This window comes from Equus asinus, chromosome 1 (assembly GCF_041296235.1).
Source record: "Equus asinus isolate D_3611 breed Donkey chromosome 1, EquAss-T2T_v2, whole genome shotgun sequence".
In the NCBI taxonomy this organism is placed as follows: domain Eukaryota; kingdom Metazoa; phylum Chordata; class Mammalia; order Perissodactyla; family Equidae; genus Equus; species Equus asinus.
The window spans coordinates 150480317-150497597 of NC_091790.1; the positions used below are offsets into that span (position 1 = coordinate 150480317).

The window sequence follows — 17281 nt, forward strand, 5'->3', positions numbered from 1 at the left end:
GAGAGAGTAGGCTCCCTCATAACAGAAAAATTTGAAGAAAATAGAAAACCAATACATTGCTTTTGTTTGTTTGTTTTACTTTAGAATCTTATAATCTAAGGTCATATTTATCCCAATGTTCTTTTCTATTTTCCTATTAATAGGAATTTTTTCTTACCAAATTACAGTGGAATTTATCTCAATACCTAAGTAACGATTAATTCTCATTTATAAGGGTTATGATTTGCTAGAGTTTTACTCATTTCTTTACTTTTGAACTATATTTTTCTCTTCCTAATTTTGTGAGATAATGACTCCCCTTTTCATCTGAGGAAATATATTCAAAGAGAGACTTGTGCATTAATTAGAGACACATTTCTAGTCAGTGACTGGGACTTGTGGATGTTTTGGTAGATATTTTTAACTGGTATGTTGCACTTATTATAAATGTCTTTGGAGGATCTAAACTACCCGACACACAGCTTCTTCACCTGTACTCCTTGCTCTTTCTCTGCCAGCTTTCATGTAATTTGGATGAGCTCTGTTTGGATCTTAATACTAATTATTTTTGCTATCTAGTCAGAGACCATCATAGCATCAGTAGCAGTTAAATTACTATTACTGTTCTTCTCGCACCTCTATATCTCTCATCCCCAATTCATAGGTCAAGTATATGCTTTTCTCAAACCCATGCCACCTCTCTCCTCCCAGTAGTTGATACGGAACCACTTGCCATCTTCCTCTTTTTCAAATTCAAGAGTTTTCTGCATCTCTCCCCACCAAAGCCATGTTATTCTCTTCATTAAAAGGAAAGTACACAAGAAAGAGGCAAAGATATACAGCTGATTAATCAAAATATAAGCAAGATATATAGACAGAAAGGCAGTGAGCAAGATGTGTTTAAGAATTTTATGATATCGGGGCTGGCCCCGTGGCCGAGTGGTTAAGTTCGCGCGCTCCACTGCAGGCGGCCCAGTGTTTCGTTGGTTCGAATCCTGGGCGCGGACATGGCACTGCTCATCAGACCACGCTGAGGCAGCGTCCCACATGCCACAACTAGAAGAACCCACAACGAAGAATACACAACTATGTACCAGGGGGCTTTGGGGAGAAAAAGGAAAAAATAAAATCTTTAAAAAAAAAAAAAAAAGAATTTTATGATATCACTGACTTGATCACATTAAGTAGGTGTCGGGATCAAAATTCTGTCACCAACCTCACTTTCTTTCTGTTGGCCCTGCAGTTCTGAGAAATATTTATAACAGAAGGTTGAAAGTTGTAGGTGTTGCAAGGGAGTGCAAGCAGATATTGCCTGCAAATTGGGAGTTCCCGTTCACTAGGGGACAGATGGTACCTGAGCCAGGCTTTGAGCTTAGAGGTCAGATTGGACCTGCAGTGAGGTAGGTGGAGGAAAAGGAAGATAGAAAGTATCAAATGGGAAAGTAGCACTTACGGAGAGTAGGTGACTTAAATTTAGCTGAGTGCAGAATACAGAAAGGGCAACAGTCGGAAATAATGTTAGGCTCCATTTTGGAGCAGAGGAGCATGGTGACAGTTGGCTCACTGTGATCTACCTGGCAACTATTGAGAGGGAAGTTCTAAGAGACTACTGTAGCAGTTCAGAAATATTAGGAGAATTTTGCTATACTCCATGAGAGAATAATGAGGTCTGAGGGCCAAAACTGAAATGATGTTAGTCAGAAGTAGATGAGAGATGATGTAAAGAACAAAATGAAATGACCCAGTAATTGATTAGATTTGGGGTAAGGAAGGGAATGAGAATGACACCAAGGGCGGTGATAAACAGATAAGGAGGGCACACTGAATCTTGAAATACAGTGAATTTGATACACATGGAAAGGGAGCTTAAAAATGTCCAGCATTCCACTGGACTCAAGCTGGAATCTATGAGAGGTAAAGGCAAGAAATATAACTTTCATGGGATTATTCTGCCTAAAAATGATAGTTGATACCACAATATAGACAGATTTTGACAAGGGAAAGAGAAAAGAGATAAGGCCACAAACTTAGGTGAATGTCTACATTCAGGAATTGGTCAAAAGGGAAAACATCAGAGAGACAGAAAGACAAACATGGAGGTGGAGAATGTTACTGTAAAAAGGAGGAGGAGGATTGTTTTGTGAAAAGCCTTCAAATTTGGGGGTGTTGCAGAGAACATTTGCAGTTGATAGTGAGTTAGCCAGATTGTCAGGTCTTGGAGGAATGAGTACTTCTCACAAATTATTAGCATGCTTTCAGACTAGAGGGACAATTCCAGTGGAAAAAGAAGCCCTGAAGATTCAAATTAATTGATGGAGTAAAATCCTAAAAGGGGGATGGGATCATGAATAAGAGTGAATGTGCTAACATTGGAGAGGGGCGCGGAAGAGAAATGCTTTACCTTTGAAATGGGAAAGGAGAGTATGGATAACAAAACCATGAGGTAGAAAGAAAAATCACTGGTGGAAATCATATTGAAAGTCGTCAGTCTCTGAGAAGTATGAGGAAAGATATAAGGATGAGCCATCTAGAGAAATCTTGAAATGAATGGACTGTAGAAGGTGATATAAAATTGTTTAGAGCTCAATAAATCATTTGCCAAGGCTTGAGAAGGTGACCTCTCTTAGTTATTTTTCTAGGAATTGGAAGTTTATATTTCTGTTAATTAGATATTTTAATAAGTGCAATAATTCCTTCACAAGTTGAAATGTGTGTGATTTTATATCTGAAGATGAAAGAGATGGGTTAAATAAATAATCTATATTGTTGTTATCTAACTTTTGCTAAAATGAGCTTCTTGTTATATTGGTGTTTGAAATTTAACATATTAAATTTAGGCAATTTCTCATCTTCTGGAGAATAAATTGAGTAGAGTTAAGGTTAGATGATGTTGTACAAGGCCATCAATGTAATGTTGAGATTTTACATTCTCTTGTATTTTCTTCATACAACTTTGACTAATTGTGCTATAAAAGGGCATATAGCCTTTGTAAATTAAGAGCTGTTTATAACACAGCATATTAGCAATTTTTCCACATAAACAGGAATGGCCCCAGGCCTCACATACTGATGGCATGTTTTTCTGAACTGTGCAAGTCCATCATCTCTATTGCTGTTTTGTTTTGATGAGGAAGATTTGCCCTGAGCTAGCATCCATTGCCAATCTTCCTCTTATTTTGCTTGAGGAAGATTAGCCCTGAGCTAATGTCTGTGCCAGTCTTCCTCCGTTTTATATGTGGGATGCTCCCCAGCACGGCCTGATAAGTGGAGTAGGTCTGTGCCCAGGATCCGAACCCGCAAACCCAGGCTGCCAAAGTGAAGCTCATGGAACTTTAACCACTCGGCCACAGGTCCAAGCCCTCTGTTACTGTTATTTTTAAGGTAGCACAAGAGCAAGTAAGAGAAGATTACCTTCTTTATTTTTTTCCTCATCATAAGTGTCTATAATTCTAACTGGATGTCTTTACTTCTCTAGAAGCTATTGACGACTGTGTTATATATTTCACAGTGAAAACAAAGGGAGAAAAGTGGTATGAAAATTCAGGAATGTTCCAGAAATTTTCACAGTTCTTTTTGTTTAGTGAAATGGTGCTTGTTATTCACCAAGGGGAAAAAAGCAATGTTCAATGCTATGTATTACTTAGAGTATAACTGAAGTTCATCTTTGTATGTTTTCCATGAATATATTTGTACTTCACAATGTTTTTCAGAATCCTCAGTTAGTAGCAGTTCTCCAGGTTCTGGTCCTAGTTCACCAAATAATGGGCCAACTGGAAATGTTACTGAAAATGAAGCTTCGGTTTTGCCGCCTACTCCTCATGCTGAGGTAAGACTCTATTATTTTGGTTCTTTTAAAAAGTAGATTCCTGATTGGCCCCCTAAAACAAAGTGATATTTCTGAATTGAATTTTAAAGCCACCAGTTCTCAGTTAGTTTTCTTAGAGGTATAATGTGTGGGATTGAGTAAACTTGATCTTATTTACAAAGTCTGTATGACAATCACAGTTGAAAATATTGAAATGTAATCCTCAAAAAAAAAGTCACTCTTAGTGATGCTGAGTATGCATTGCCCAGCAGTCATGCAAGTCAGTAGTCCTTCTGCTTGGTTCTTGGTTATTCTGATGGGAGTAGACCCATCAGTAAATAAAAACAACTTCATACAAACCTCTCAGAAGAACAGCCTAGCAAGGCAGATTTTATCCAATGACCTGAGAATCTAATAGGAGACCCTCCAAAAGCTAAGCTGTGATCCCAAAGATCTACATTGGCCTATGGGATCTACGCTACATTGGTGAGCCCCTCACGCCCACCTCCAGAGGTGTCTGCATGCAGACCAGAGCAGGGGCAGATCTCTCCCTGAGAAGTTGTCCTTACATGGAGTTGCAGCCCAAATTTACACAACCTCATAAATCTTTGGTTTAAAGTGCCCTAGATTTGTAGTGCTCCTAGGTGTTGGAAAAAGCAAATATAAATCCTCTCTAGAGGAATACACCTTCATTCTAGATTTCAAAAATTTCCCCCAATTTTTCAAACGAAAATGAGCAGAATAGATGGATGCCCTCTTGCTTATGACTGTCTTTCAGCTATTTGAAGAATAACAGTTCAGGACTCTACATTATCTCCAGGTCCTTCATCTATTTCTAGTTTCTTACCATCCTATTGCCCCTCTTTCTCTTTTTCATTATCCTTTCAAAAACATGATATGAGATGGAATAAATACTTCACATATATTTGTGGCCATGGATGTAAGTGGGATTCTTGGACTATTGGTTATAGGTATTGTATTTCTGTTAGTGCAGTTATATCTCAGTAGTGGTCAATTTTCTGCAACCTTTTAATCAATTTCCAGGAAAAGAACAACTTGGTCACAAATATTTCTAAAAGACTTTAGATTTCCATTTCCTCTCAGTTTGAAGAATGTGATTCTCAGTAATCGCATTACACTAATAGCAGAAACACTAAAGGATCTGGTTTCTAAATAGGCTCTGGATGAATTTGCTACCCTTGGAAAATGAAAATGACACACTGAACTACACTCAACAGCAGATATGATTCTTAGGAATGCATTGTTAGTGCAAAATGGTGCAAAAGACCACTTACAACATGATGGTATTTTATTAGGTTCAGAAACAGCAGTATAATATTTTGATTGGGAAAACATATGTAGTAAAAGTATATTTTTAAAAGGCAAAGGAGTGATGAACACAAAATTTACCATGATGGTTACCTCTCAGGAATGGAGGAGGACATGGTTTGTTACTAAAGAGGAAGATACATATACTCCTTCATTATAAATACGTATATATGCATACAATACTTAGTACAATGTAAAGGAACAATCAAGAAATATATATTCATGAGATTGGAAATGAATGGAAAAGGTGAGATTTTTCTCTTTATTTCAAGCCTTTTATGACCTGTTAATTTAAAATGAATATCGCAGATTGTGTGACCCTATCTTTAGATTTCAAAATATATACAGTGGTGAATGTAAATGAAAGGAATTTGCTTATATTGTTTGAATCTGTTTTATATCTCTGGAACCTTTATTGTCACAAGTATCTGTTTAGATGCCCTGGCTTTTCAGTTAATTGTTGAACATATTCTGTCATGACAAAACTTTCCTTCCACCCTCACGATTTAAAGAAGAAAAAAAAAGAAAGAGAAAACAGAAGGAAATGTGATTTAATGGAGTTTGAAAGAGTAGAAGTATTTCTCCAGGTCAGTGACAGGACATTCACCTCCAAAGCTGGAAAGACTAGTTCAAAAGCAAGCAGTGACTTACCTCATAATGAATTAATTGTGTGCGTGAACTATGATCCAAAAGGCCAGGTGGGCAGACCTTTATGCACTGATGGGTAGCCTCTCTGTGGCCCAGAACAAAAAATGCAACCCTGATGGCTAACATGTGGTTTTCTGCAGCATTGCGTTCACAGAGGTCTGTAGCATAATTCATACTGGAGAAGAGAGGAGACGGCAGAATCCAGACTGGAACTGTCAGCAAATTAATATCCTAGCTTTGTGACACTAAATGCCTCCACCTAAACTAGAGAAAAGAGAAAATGTTTTCAGGCAATTCTTGATTAACAATTATTTAGAATTTGGTATGATTTTTACAGATGTCTTCTAAGGTTAATAATATCATTTAATTTTGTGTCAACAGAAGTATTTTTGGGGTATAAAAAATTTACATCATTAACTACACTTTAAAAAACAAAGTTAGTTTCATACTTCACCATTTACAAAACAGCTTATTCTACCACCTTTGCTTAAGCAGGACAGGTGAGTTTTCATTTAAAAATAGTATAACAGTGTCCCTTTGAATGAACTCTTTATTCTATGACCTGCAAGTGGAAAAGCATGTCACCTAGTTTAGAGCCCATGGAAATAAATGGCATTCTACTCCCTTTTGCTGCTTAGGAAATAGGAAAGTAAGGCTGTATCTAAAGATCCTGAGGCTTAGAGGAAAAGAAAATTTTCTATCTTGTAATTCTCATGTCTGCATAATTTAGATAAAGGTTAAGTCAGAAGTAGGAGGAGAATTTACTCATAAGTCCAGTCTCAAGAAACAGCACAGCGTGTTCAGGCAGGTCTTCAATCAGAAAGGCTCTGCAGGAACCCAGCTCCAAAACCAGCTGCTTCCTCCTCATTGGTTAAGTTGCTAAACTTGCCCTGAACTTCATATTCCTCATCTAGTGAAGGGTAGTAATACCTACCCCAGCAGCTGTGTTGTGAGGAATCAGTGTTTGGAAGGTGGGTAGTAAATTGTGAAGTGTGAAACAAGTTCATTTGTTGTTGTTATCGATACTGACTCCTAGTAGGGAAAACTCATTAGCATGTTTGTCTTCAAGCCAGCAGCTCTCATGAGAGTGAGTCGCCATCTGCTCTGACCACTTCTGTTCCATTTCTTCCATTTCTTACATATGCTCAGTACCGAACTCGGATTTTTGGAGCTACTTGCTTTACTCATTTGTAAACTTGGTTGGGGAGCTGAAACCTCAGGAGTTTCTATTTCCAACTCCAGTCAGAGATGTCTCTACCTATCTAGTTACTTTATTGTTAATACTGTGGGCCTGTGGGTTCAAATATGTTTCCATGGATATCAACCCCATTATTTTAGATTTGGTAGATTTATTTGATAGCTATTTTAGCAGTAGCCAAGCAGCTGGTTTATTTCTAGTTGAACATTAGTGGCTGGCTCTGCAGCGCAACTTTTTAAATAATTTTTTCCAGCAGATACAAATGATTTTAAAAAAGGATTCTAATAATAAGGTTAAGTACTCCAAATGTCGCTTGTTTTGCCCCAATCTCACATGACTCATCTGCCTATTGTTTCATAATAGTTGTTGTGACATTTGCTGTAAATGTTATGCTCCCATCCGAGTGGGCGTAGAGCTATGGTTTTAGATGGCAGCAAATGAAACGCTTTCCCTCCCTCAGGGAAAGGAGGTTGCTATGACAAAAGGATCTTTTACTAGGAATAGCATTATTCAATATTGTAAAGCAAGACCTTTAACAAAACATCAGTGCCTTTTAAATGCAAAGGAAGCCCTGTCAAATGATTTTTTTTCTGTCTCCCAACCATTTTATAGTAATACATTCTTTGATGTCTAGTAAAAATGAAAACTTAGAGATTTTTACTGTCTAAAAAATTTTCTTCATTATGTGGAGACTTTAATTTTCTATTAACTGTCTGAAAAAAGAGTAGAAGTACTATCTTGAAAAATACTATGAACGCCACAGGCAAACATTGAATGATTAAGAGTTTTTTGTTTGTTTTGTTTTTTATATGGCTCTCTTTTTTTTAGATAGTCTAGATTTGGGGATGTGAGACCTTTTAAAGCCAAAGCAGATTGAGGTTTACACGCATATCTTCCTGGAGGACATTTTAGTAGACACAGATGTTACCTGATAGAGCTAGTCAGAGGTGCTTCAGTCTTAGGCTGAGGGGCCTGGAGTCCAAAGAAGGTAAGCAGCTGCCCAGACTCTTAAGCCAGTGAGAGGCAGTCCTCACGTGTAAGGAGCTACACCATACTTCTTTTCACCAGTCCAGACTGCTTCTCACCAAAACTCTGTAGATACTTATATTCTTTTTCTTTTGCTCATGCATATTGTAGGTAATTTTGAACATTTAGTAAATTGAAAATTCTACATCCACTTTACGAGCTTCTTAAGAAGTAGGTGATTATTTATACAACTAGTATTCTGTCAATGGTCATCTGTTGACTTCTTTGTCTTCTTAAGAGTGAGAAAGGTTTCCTTTCTTTCTTCCTTCCTGCCTCTGTATCTCCTACCCCTGCTTCTGTTTTCCTTGCCCCCCATAGGCAGTCTTTCTCTCCTGTATTTTTGTTTGCATGGGTTCTTCAGTTGGATACCCGAGTGGCCTCCAGTTGTCTCCCACCAGCAAAAAATGCTTCAGTATATACCCATGACGTCACCCTACAGCTTAATGAGAGAATTTCTTGAAGATATAATTCCTAGCAGAAGAATTGCTGAGTCATAGTGTGTAATGTAATTATCTGGTTTATAGTGTTGAATTGTTCAGCAGAATCGCTGTACCAGTCTACAGTCCCACCAGAATGTGTGATGGTTTTTACCTTTCTAAATCCCTGTAACATTTGACATTGTCCATTTTTCTGATTTTTGCCACTGTCCATTTTGTAAGAGATTTTGAATCTTCTGTTTGGAACTTGGAGCTTCTTGATTCCAATGGCTAAATAGCTCTTTTGAGAGACATAATTTTCAGTTTATGTGTATTTTATTCATCTGAATTGCAAATATTATCTGTAAGATAGGCTTCCAACTGGCCTCATGGTAAGAAAAGTAATTAAATTTTGAAGGTCATTATTAAAATGTGAGTAGGCCTCTCCTGCCCCAACACCTAGCTTAATCATATCCCTCTTCCCAATATTATACTCTTTCTGGTAAAATGCTAGTGACCCATTCAAGCCTGGTTTAAAATTGACACCTTGCTCTGTGCCATTGTTTCACCCCTACTCTAATTGTAGTAATTATTACAGGTCGTTAGGGTTAGTTCTCTACTTTTCTGTGTACCTGATTAGCATGTGAACTTGTGTGGTATAGGACATCTCTATACGCCTACCACCCAGTATCACACTGCTAATCTAACTTAATTGTTATTCATTAATTATTCTGTGAATGTTAATTGATGCCCATTTATACATTTAATATTTCCATTTTCTCTAACTATAGCAATAGTTTCTGCTTCTGAAAATCTTTTAGATTAAAACCATCTTCCCTATGTTCTAAGATGTGAAATGTTGGCATCTTAGCACAGCACTGATTTCAGTGCTGGATCAGTTTCAAAACTGCTTCCTGGAAAAATCCTGGCTTTGGCTGAAAATGCTTGTGAGCTCACCACAATGCTAAGGTGGGGTAACCTTCTAGCCTTGCAACAATGCTGGTCAGGATCCTTCATTGTCTCTGTGAAATGGTACCTCATACCACCTGTTCACCTGGCTTTCAAGTGTATCTGTACTCTGTTAGCCCTGTAGACTACAGCTCCAGGTTCTTCTTAAGAAACATTAACCTGGAACAGATAGAGTGCTTCTATCAAAAAGCCAAACTGAAAAAAGTTATGTTTAAGGATAATAATTTGAGGAAAAGATTTTTTCAGGTCTGTTAAATCATTTGCAATTCTAGCCATTAGAAGTATGCATAAATGCTGCGCCTGTTTCCCTATCAGTAATTGAAGGAAATAAACTAAGTAACGTCCCAATCCCTGAAGTTCTACGATACGATATGGTACTATACCAGTTAGTCTCTGTGGGAAGAACCAACTGTATTTAGTGGGCTTAGGGCACTTCACACTTTCCTTGCTTCTTCAGGAATCGTCTGCATGATGAGAAGATCCTCACATCTATAAAATCACCAGGGCTTTCACTTTCTTCTCATGCCCAGGTCAGCTGCCTCCCAGTTGCACACTTTTATTCTTTCTGTAAGCCTCAGGGCCTGATTTTGCTTGCTCTTCATCTCTAAAGCTTCCCCCTTCTTCATACTTTTTCATGGTTTCCTTATCCTTCAGTCATGGCTGCAGAGTGGTATGTAGCTTCTGCAACAGTACCTGATAACAAATCATATAGCATTGATCAGTTTAAAAGTTTTATTACTGATCCCACTGGGAACCAGACTTGGAGAAATCACTCAGCTTCTTCATCCATAACAAGCATAATCTTAGCTGGAGAGTGCATATGAAGAACAGGTTAATGTCCAAAACATCCCTGGGACTGGGCTTGGCATCTGGTAGGTGGTGAAAATCAACACACTGTCGTAGGAAATGGAGCCAGTCAATTTTGATATGAAACTACAGGGATCTGAAATCCCATAGCAAGAATATTCCCCAAGTTCTTCACTTTAGTCAAAGCCCATGTGAACAGCCAGTGTGCTGCTGTTGTGATTATATCTGAGAAGAAACCTTTTTCTCTTGCTAGTATAGATTTGCTTCCTGTGATGAGATAGGAGGATATTGTAGAAGTTCTGTCTGGGAAACAAAGGTAACCTCCTTGGTGAGGTCTGTGGTATCTGTTGGTGTCATTCCCACAGTGCATGCCAAGTCTCAGTGCTGTGAGAAGCAGATACAACCTTGAATGAACATTATACATGATTTAAAGCACATATTTTTCCACGTTTATTTCTCATCTATGAATGAGTGAATGAAATATCCTTTTATTAATTACTACTTGCTGCCAATAAGCTAGTTAAAATATTTTTACTTCCTCATACATTCTTTTTGCTCTTGTTCAGGTATATATGTATACTTAAAGTTGTCTAAAACACTCTAGCCTGAAGATTGTTGGAAAAGAGTTTACCATTACAATGTGTGAGATTGCAGTTTTATTTTAGGAGCGATCAGCGACAGCTGCATATTTGGTCAAACTAAAAAGACAAGCTAGTATTTTGCTTACACGAATATACTTTCAACCTAAATTTTAATTTTGTAAAAGTCCATGTAAGGTTAAAAGTTTCAGTATACCTCTTGATTTTCATGCACAAATATTTTTGTTCTTTTGAGAAAAAACAAAATCTGAGTTAGTTTGGAATTCCAAGTTGCAATGAGAAAAATGCACATTTAACCTTCTGCTCTTACTATGTTAAGGCTATGACTCATCTCCAAACAAACGTATGATTGAGGTGATGTTTTGGAATAACATCCTGTGTTTTGGTGGCGCATCACTCTTCAGTGACATTCTGAGGTTGCATTGTATTAGCACATGATATTTTCCCCAGTTAATTGATATCCCAGGTTTGTCCAGGGGAAAATCTACGGCTCCCCCAAACATGCTTGACAAGTTATTATATTTACTTTAGTCAAAGCCCGTGTGTGCAATATCCCTCTTGGAGGTGGTCTATTATTGGAGTCCCATATGCTTTTTTGTTTGGGAAGAAAGCAGTCACTGTGTCATACTGTTACATGGAGTATTCTTTTTCAGGGATGTTGTTCCCTTGGGGACCATATCAGGCCAGAGTTCCTTAGTCTAATAAGACCTTTGTAACTCTTATTGTATAAGAGTTCTGGGAGGGAAGCAAGAGTTAAACAGAAAATGTAATTCAAGCAACCATATTAGGCCACATGTGAGAAAACATGACTCTTAGTATTGGATTAAAAAAAGGTATTTGTTGTAAAAAGGACTATGATGCCGACACGTTCAAGGTATTTCAATGTAAATGAAGGCTATTGTGGTACAGGGAACTCATAATATTTTAACATTTACTTTAGTTTTTGAATATGAACAATCTATAAAACACCACACAGAGTTATCTATTCATAAATTTTATATTAAAAAAAGATAACGATTAATTATTATAGAAGTCCTATATGGAGATATTTAATCTAAGATTTTCTTGTGTGAGTTTTCCCATCAGTAGAATGATGTTTAACCCATATGAAGATAGTCATTAGAGTAGCATTATATAGATAGTCATCACTCAGTAATACAAAAAAGCACATATACTCTTATAAGAATTATTCAATTTAATCGTTGTACTTTACCAGTTGATGACAAACACATTGATTATATTCCATAAGGATAGAATTTTAAAAATCAGTTTTGCAAAATGAACATAGAAGCCTTTTCTTCAGATTTTATAATTATGTCTGATGAAGAAAGTTTTAATTTAATTTTTACATATAACCTTTGGATACAGAAATCATAAAATAAATACTTAAGTATTTTGACTAATTATGATAATATAAAACCTATTCTGAAATGTGAACATTTACAGTAAAATTTGTGATGTTGTAATATTTTGAAACTCCACTTTTTTTTTTTTTTTACAGAAAATGGTTTCACAGCAACGCATTCTAATTCACGAAGATTCCATGAACCTGCTAAGTCTTTATACCTCTCCCTCTTTGCCCAACATTACCTTGGGACTTCCAGCAGTGCCAACCCAGCTCAATGTGAGTCATTACACAGCAACAGCGTAAACCAGCCAGAGTGACATTTTCACAGGGCATCTCTCTGTCATTTCTTGTATATTTAGACTTCAGGGAAACTTGGTAGACTCTGCTTCTCCTTCACCATTTGCTGAGTTGTTCAAAGATGTTCAGTTTAATTTCAAATTAAAGAACTATACAGGTTCATATAATAATATATAAAAGTAATAGCTAACATTTGTATAATACTTCATAGCTTTTATAAAAGAAAGCACTCTCCAGATATATTATTTTAGTCACTCCACACAGCAATCCCACAGAACAGAGATTAGAGGCCACGTTTTTGCAGAAGAGGAAGCTGAGACTTGGAATGTTTAAAAGCCCAAGATCACAGAGGCAGTAGGTAGCAGACGTGGAACTCAACTCAGGCCAGTACTGAGAGGTGTAGCTCATAAAACACAGCAGCCTACGTTTACAGAATTGACTTCGTGAATGACTTTATGGGGAAGTTACTGACTTTGTGGTACTGAAGAATACCTATCTGGAAAACATCTCTAAGAACAAAATTAAACTCTTCCTAGGAGATTCAAAGTGAATCAATTACTTTAAAAGTCCTGACACCTGAAATAGGATCTTTTGGAAGTAACTGTCCTACTAGCAGAAGATAGCAATAATTATTTTATACATGTTCCTTTTAGTCATTGTGAAAGGTTTGTGAGCTTTGCCTAGAATAATTCATCTGTGAAAGGTTAGTAAATTGAGTACTTGTGCACAGATCATGTGATACATTAGGTTTAAAGAGAACTTTGTTCTAATCCTTGGCACCAATTTTCCCCATCTTTAGCAGCAGGTCTCCCACTGAGTCTAGTTTGTCAAACTGACATCTTTTACACTATGCCCACATCAGAAAATTATAAAGAGTTGATCATTTGGAGACTAATTTATTTTCAGAATATTAGACGTGTATATGGTGTGCTGATTTATGCACAAGTACACCTATAGTGAAATTTTTAAATGATAAATTTTATGATTGTGTTTAATACATATTATAAAATCAACCTAAGAGGTATCTTATTATATTTGGTGTTTTTCCTAGGGTGGGATCTGATCGTGTGTTATACGGTAATCTTGTACCAGTGAAGAGAAAGCAAAATTGGGATGTTGTTTTATATCCGGGGACTGAAGAAAACCTTAAAAATACCAAATTCAGCTATGCCCTTGAAATTTCACCTGAAACATTTGTAACCAACTGGTTCTAGTGAAAAGAAAAAAGGAATTAGGAATGAAACTAACAAATATTCATGGATGGCATTTTCAGATCTTCACTTATTAAAAATTATTTTTCTTCTATTCCTATTTTTCTTATCTCTTCTGATGATTAATCCAATACTAACACAAAAACTTTTTATGACACACGAATAGGAATTTTATTTCCACTCTTTTGTGCATGTTCTTAAGTCACTCCTACCAGCTAGCACAAACATACACCACTTTTAATGTGGTTGGGGAGAATTTTTTCCCAAAGGACCAAGTACTAATGCCAGACCATTTAAAGTTTCAATGGTAATACAATTTGGTACCAGTGGATGAATAAACCAATGTGGTTTGGATTGAAGTTTCATTTTTCTTTGCTTCCATTTTGGTGTGGATGAGGCCATCACAATTAATCTTTCAAGCTTAGCATTGCTTTGGCAAAGGGATCTCTAATATTCTATTTCCCCACTGAGTAGTGGGAAATTTTAAGGAAAAGAGGCCAAGAGAAGGAATCACTTCTAGATTAAACATTGCATTGACTTGCTGTGTGACTAAGACAAACCATTTGCCTCTTTGTCCTTCCATTTCTCCATCACTGAAAATTGCTTTGCTTCCCTTGTGCACAGCAATTTTGAAAGATGAAACATGAGTTTTGAAAAGAAACATGCCACATAATTTTGAGGTATTAGACTTCTGCTTTTGTAATATAAAATGACCACCATTCATTAAACTCTTTGAATAGGATAATTCATTATTACTATTGATGATATAATTATTATTGCCTCATTACTATATTATCATACATTTCAGCTCTTAATAGCATTTTTATTTGATATCTAATTTCACTTGTAGTTTATTTTATTAAACAAAAGTATCTGGAGTGTCATTTTCAATATTTAGAGATTTGGGGATCTGTTATGAATTAATATAAAATACATTCTTAAATCAAATTCCTGCGTATTTTATACAACCTTTCACTGAGTTATCTGCAGAATTTTATTTTAAAAATTAAATATTGGAAACCTACAGCCCTGTGAACAGCTCAGGTTAGTGGACATGTAGAGAAAGAGTAAATTGTTCCTTCTGCTTGAAACTCCAAAATTACAGACTATTTTATCTCCAGCTTCTTAATCCCTATGATATAGTCATTAGTTTAGCAATTTGAATAAATTTTACTTTTCCAATATACCTTTTACTTATGCAGTGTATTAAAGCATTTTAGAAATAAACTTCCCAGTTATTAAGCCTGAAATTAGCATCATTTTAATGTTAAAAAAACTCATTAAGTTCAGTGCAATGATACCCAATACTAAATTGTCTCCAGTGCTTCAACTCTATTTTTATTTCTCCTTTGTTAATTCACTTAGTTCAAAAGACAGGCTTTTGTCCATTTTCCCTACTCAGCCATTGGGTAAGGTGGTTTTTGTGTGTATGTCTGGGGGGGGGAGATTATGGAATAAAAATCTAATCTAATGATGTACAGACCTAATGACCCACATGGATGAAAGAAGATTAACATCTTTATTATTTCTTGACACAGGCTTCAAATTCACTCAAAGAAAAGCAGAAGTGTGAGACCCAGACACTCAGGCAAGGCGTTCCTCTGCCTGGGCAGTATGGGGGCAGCATCCAGGCATCTTCAAGCCATCCACATGTCACTTTGGAGGGAAAGCCCAACAGCAGCCACCAAGCTCTCCTGCAGCATTTATTATTGAAAGAACAAATGCGACAGCAAAAGCTTCTTGTGGCTGGTAATTAATAATGGCGCCATTTGCAGGTCATCTTAGGGCTTTTATTTTATCAGCAATCCATTGTAATGTCTCTTTAACTCAAGACCTTGGTAAAGATTTAGTGATAATATAAAGGCCTTCCTGAGACCAGGTACTGTGGGAAAGGCTCTTATCCTTATTTATTCCTCTAGATACATGAAAAAAACCTCACCTCATTAGCCTTCATACATTGCCAGAGTGGACTACTGGTGAGTCATGGGTCAGACTCATACCCGTCCAATGTTTTGGCACTTCTGCTTTCACCCCACCCAACCTAGCCTTCTCCTGATGTTTGCCCAGTAGCATCACTACTTTTCATAAAATTTATCCCATATTTTCTGTAGCTTCTTATCTTTTCTTAAACGAAATTGTGTGTGTGTATACATTATATATGGGTTTTTTTTTCTTTTTTTTAGGTGGAGTTCCTTTGCATCCTCAGTCTCCCTTGGCAACAAAAGAGAGAATTTCACCTGGCATTAGAGGTACCCACAAATTACCCCGTCACAGACCCCTGAATCGAACCCAGTCTGCACCTTTGCCTCAGAGCACTTTGGCTCAGCTGGTCATTCAGCAGCAACACCAGCAGTTCTTGGAGAAGCAGAAGCAATACCAGCAGCAGATCCACATGAACAAAGTAAGCTGCCAAGCGAAGTCAAACTGTCATAACCACTGGTGTAGAAATTGGGGTTCTCTTCACTCTTGTGGGCATACCAGAGGAGAATGTTGGTATCCTTCAGTCAAAAGGAGATTGTCATGTCCAGCCCGGTGGTGTACTGGTTAAATTCCTGCGCTCTGCTTCAGCGGCCCAGGGTTCACCAGTTCGGATCCTGTGCAAAGACCTAGCACCACTTATCAAGCCATGCTGTAGCAGGCATCCCACATACAAAAAGTAGAGGAAGATGGGCAGAGATGTTAGCTCATGGCCAATCTTCCTCAGCAAAAAGAGGATTGGCAGTGGATGTTAGTTCAGAGTTAATATTCCTTAAAAAAAAAAGAGATTGTCATCCTAGCCCTGCTTTCAGGGCTCAAGGACACCATCACAAAATCAGTGTTTTCACCATCATTATATGCTCTAGATGTTTGTAGCAAAATTGGGATTATAGATCAACAAGATCTTTATCATTGAGTACCTATTTTAATACATAAGCACACACAGGCACAAGTGTGCAAAGCCCCACTTTTTGGTATTGCAGTAAAGGCTTGAGGTAGAGTTGAATCACAAGATTAGAGCCAATAAGGTTGGCAACTTGTGTGTATCCATGTTATACTTATTTTTTAGCATGCCTCGTTTTGTTCCAAACAGCGTTTGAAGCAGTTTCTCAGAAACTTGTGGTAGTTTCTTTCTGGCAGTCCTATTGTGGCTGAAATGGACAGCGCATGCCTGTATCATACCACATCCTTTGGAGCTCTCCTGCTGAGGCAACCACAAAGAAACAGTGATTATAATATAATGATATCAAACAGGCCAGTAAAGCATTTTCAATGAATTTGTAAGCAAAATTGGTCTGTACAGTATTGCCACTACTCTCTGCTATGGTAGGCTTACTAAGCAGAGTCCTCTCACTCCTAGAAAATGTTAAGGTCCTGAGTATCAAGATTCTATCCACTGTCCTTTATTACTTTATCACCTGTAAATATCGTAAAGAGGCATTATATTGAGAAATGATGTCCTATTTACTGATAAATGGATAGCTAGAAATTGGCTTAGTATTTAAATACTTTATTGTATTTTGATATAAACAAAACAAAACCTCATGGGCCAAGGTCTAATCATCTTTCTGATAGCAATAGGAGAAGAGGGCCTTTATCATGTGCTAACCTCTTGCAGATGGGGCTAGAATTTTTCTCTTCTCTTTGGCCTCCATCTTCATAAGGCAGAGCC

General features: G+C 37.1%; 1 protein-coding gene across 45 annotated transcripts in view; it reads left to right on the forward strand.

The window, feature by feature from the left end:
- The window catches only part of HDAC9 (histone deacetylase 9), an 866113-nt gene that overhangs the window by 508579 nt on the left and 340253 nt on the right, over window positions 1–17281 (forward strand). For all 45 annotated transcript variants that reach the window (XR_011503369.1, XM_070509860.1, XM_070509723.1 and 42 more), the window contains 4 exons: window positions 3690–3805; window positions 12278–12400; window positions 15171–15381; window positions 15816–16033. Coding sequence is in view for 44 of the 45 variants with exons in the window: in XM_070509860.1 (XP_070365961.1) it covers window positions 3690–3805; window positions 12278–12400; window positions 15171–15381; window positions 15816–16033 (668 nt within the window). In the remaining variant the exon portion in view is untranslated. The remainder of the gene's footprint in view (window positions 1–3689; window positions 3806–12277; window positions 12401–15170; window positions 15382–15815; window positions 16034–17281) is intronic.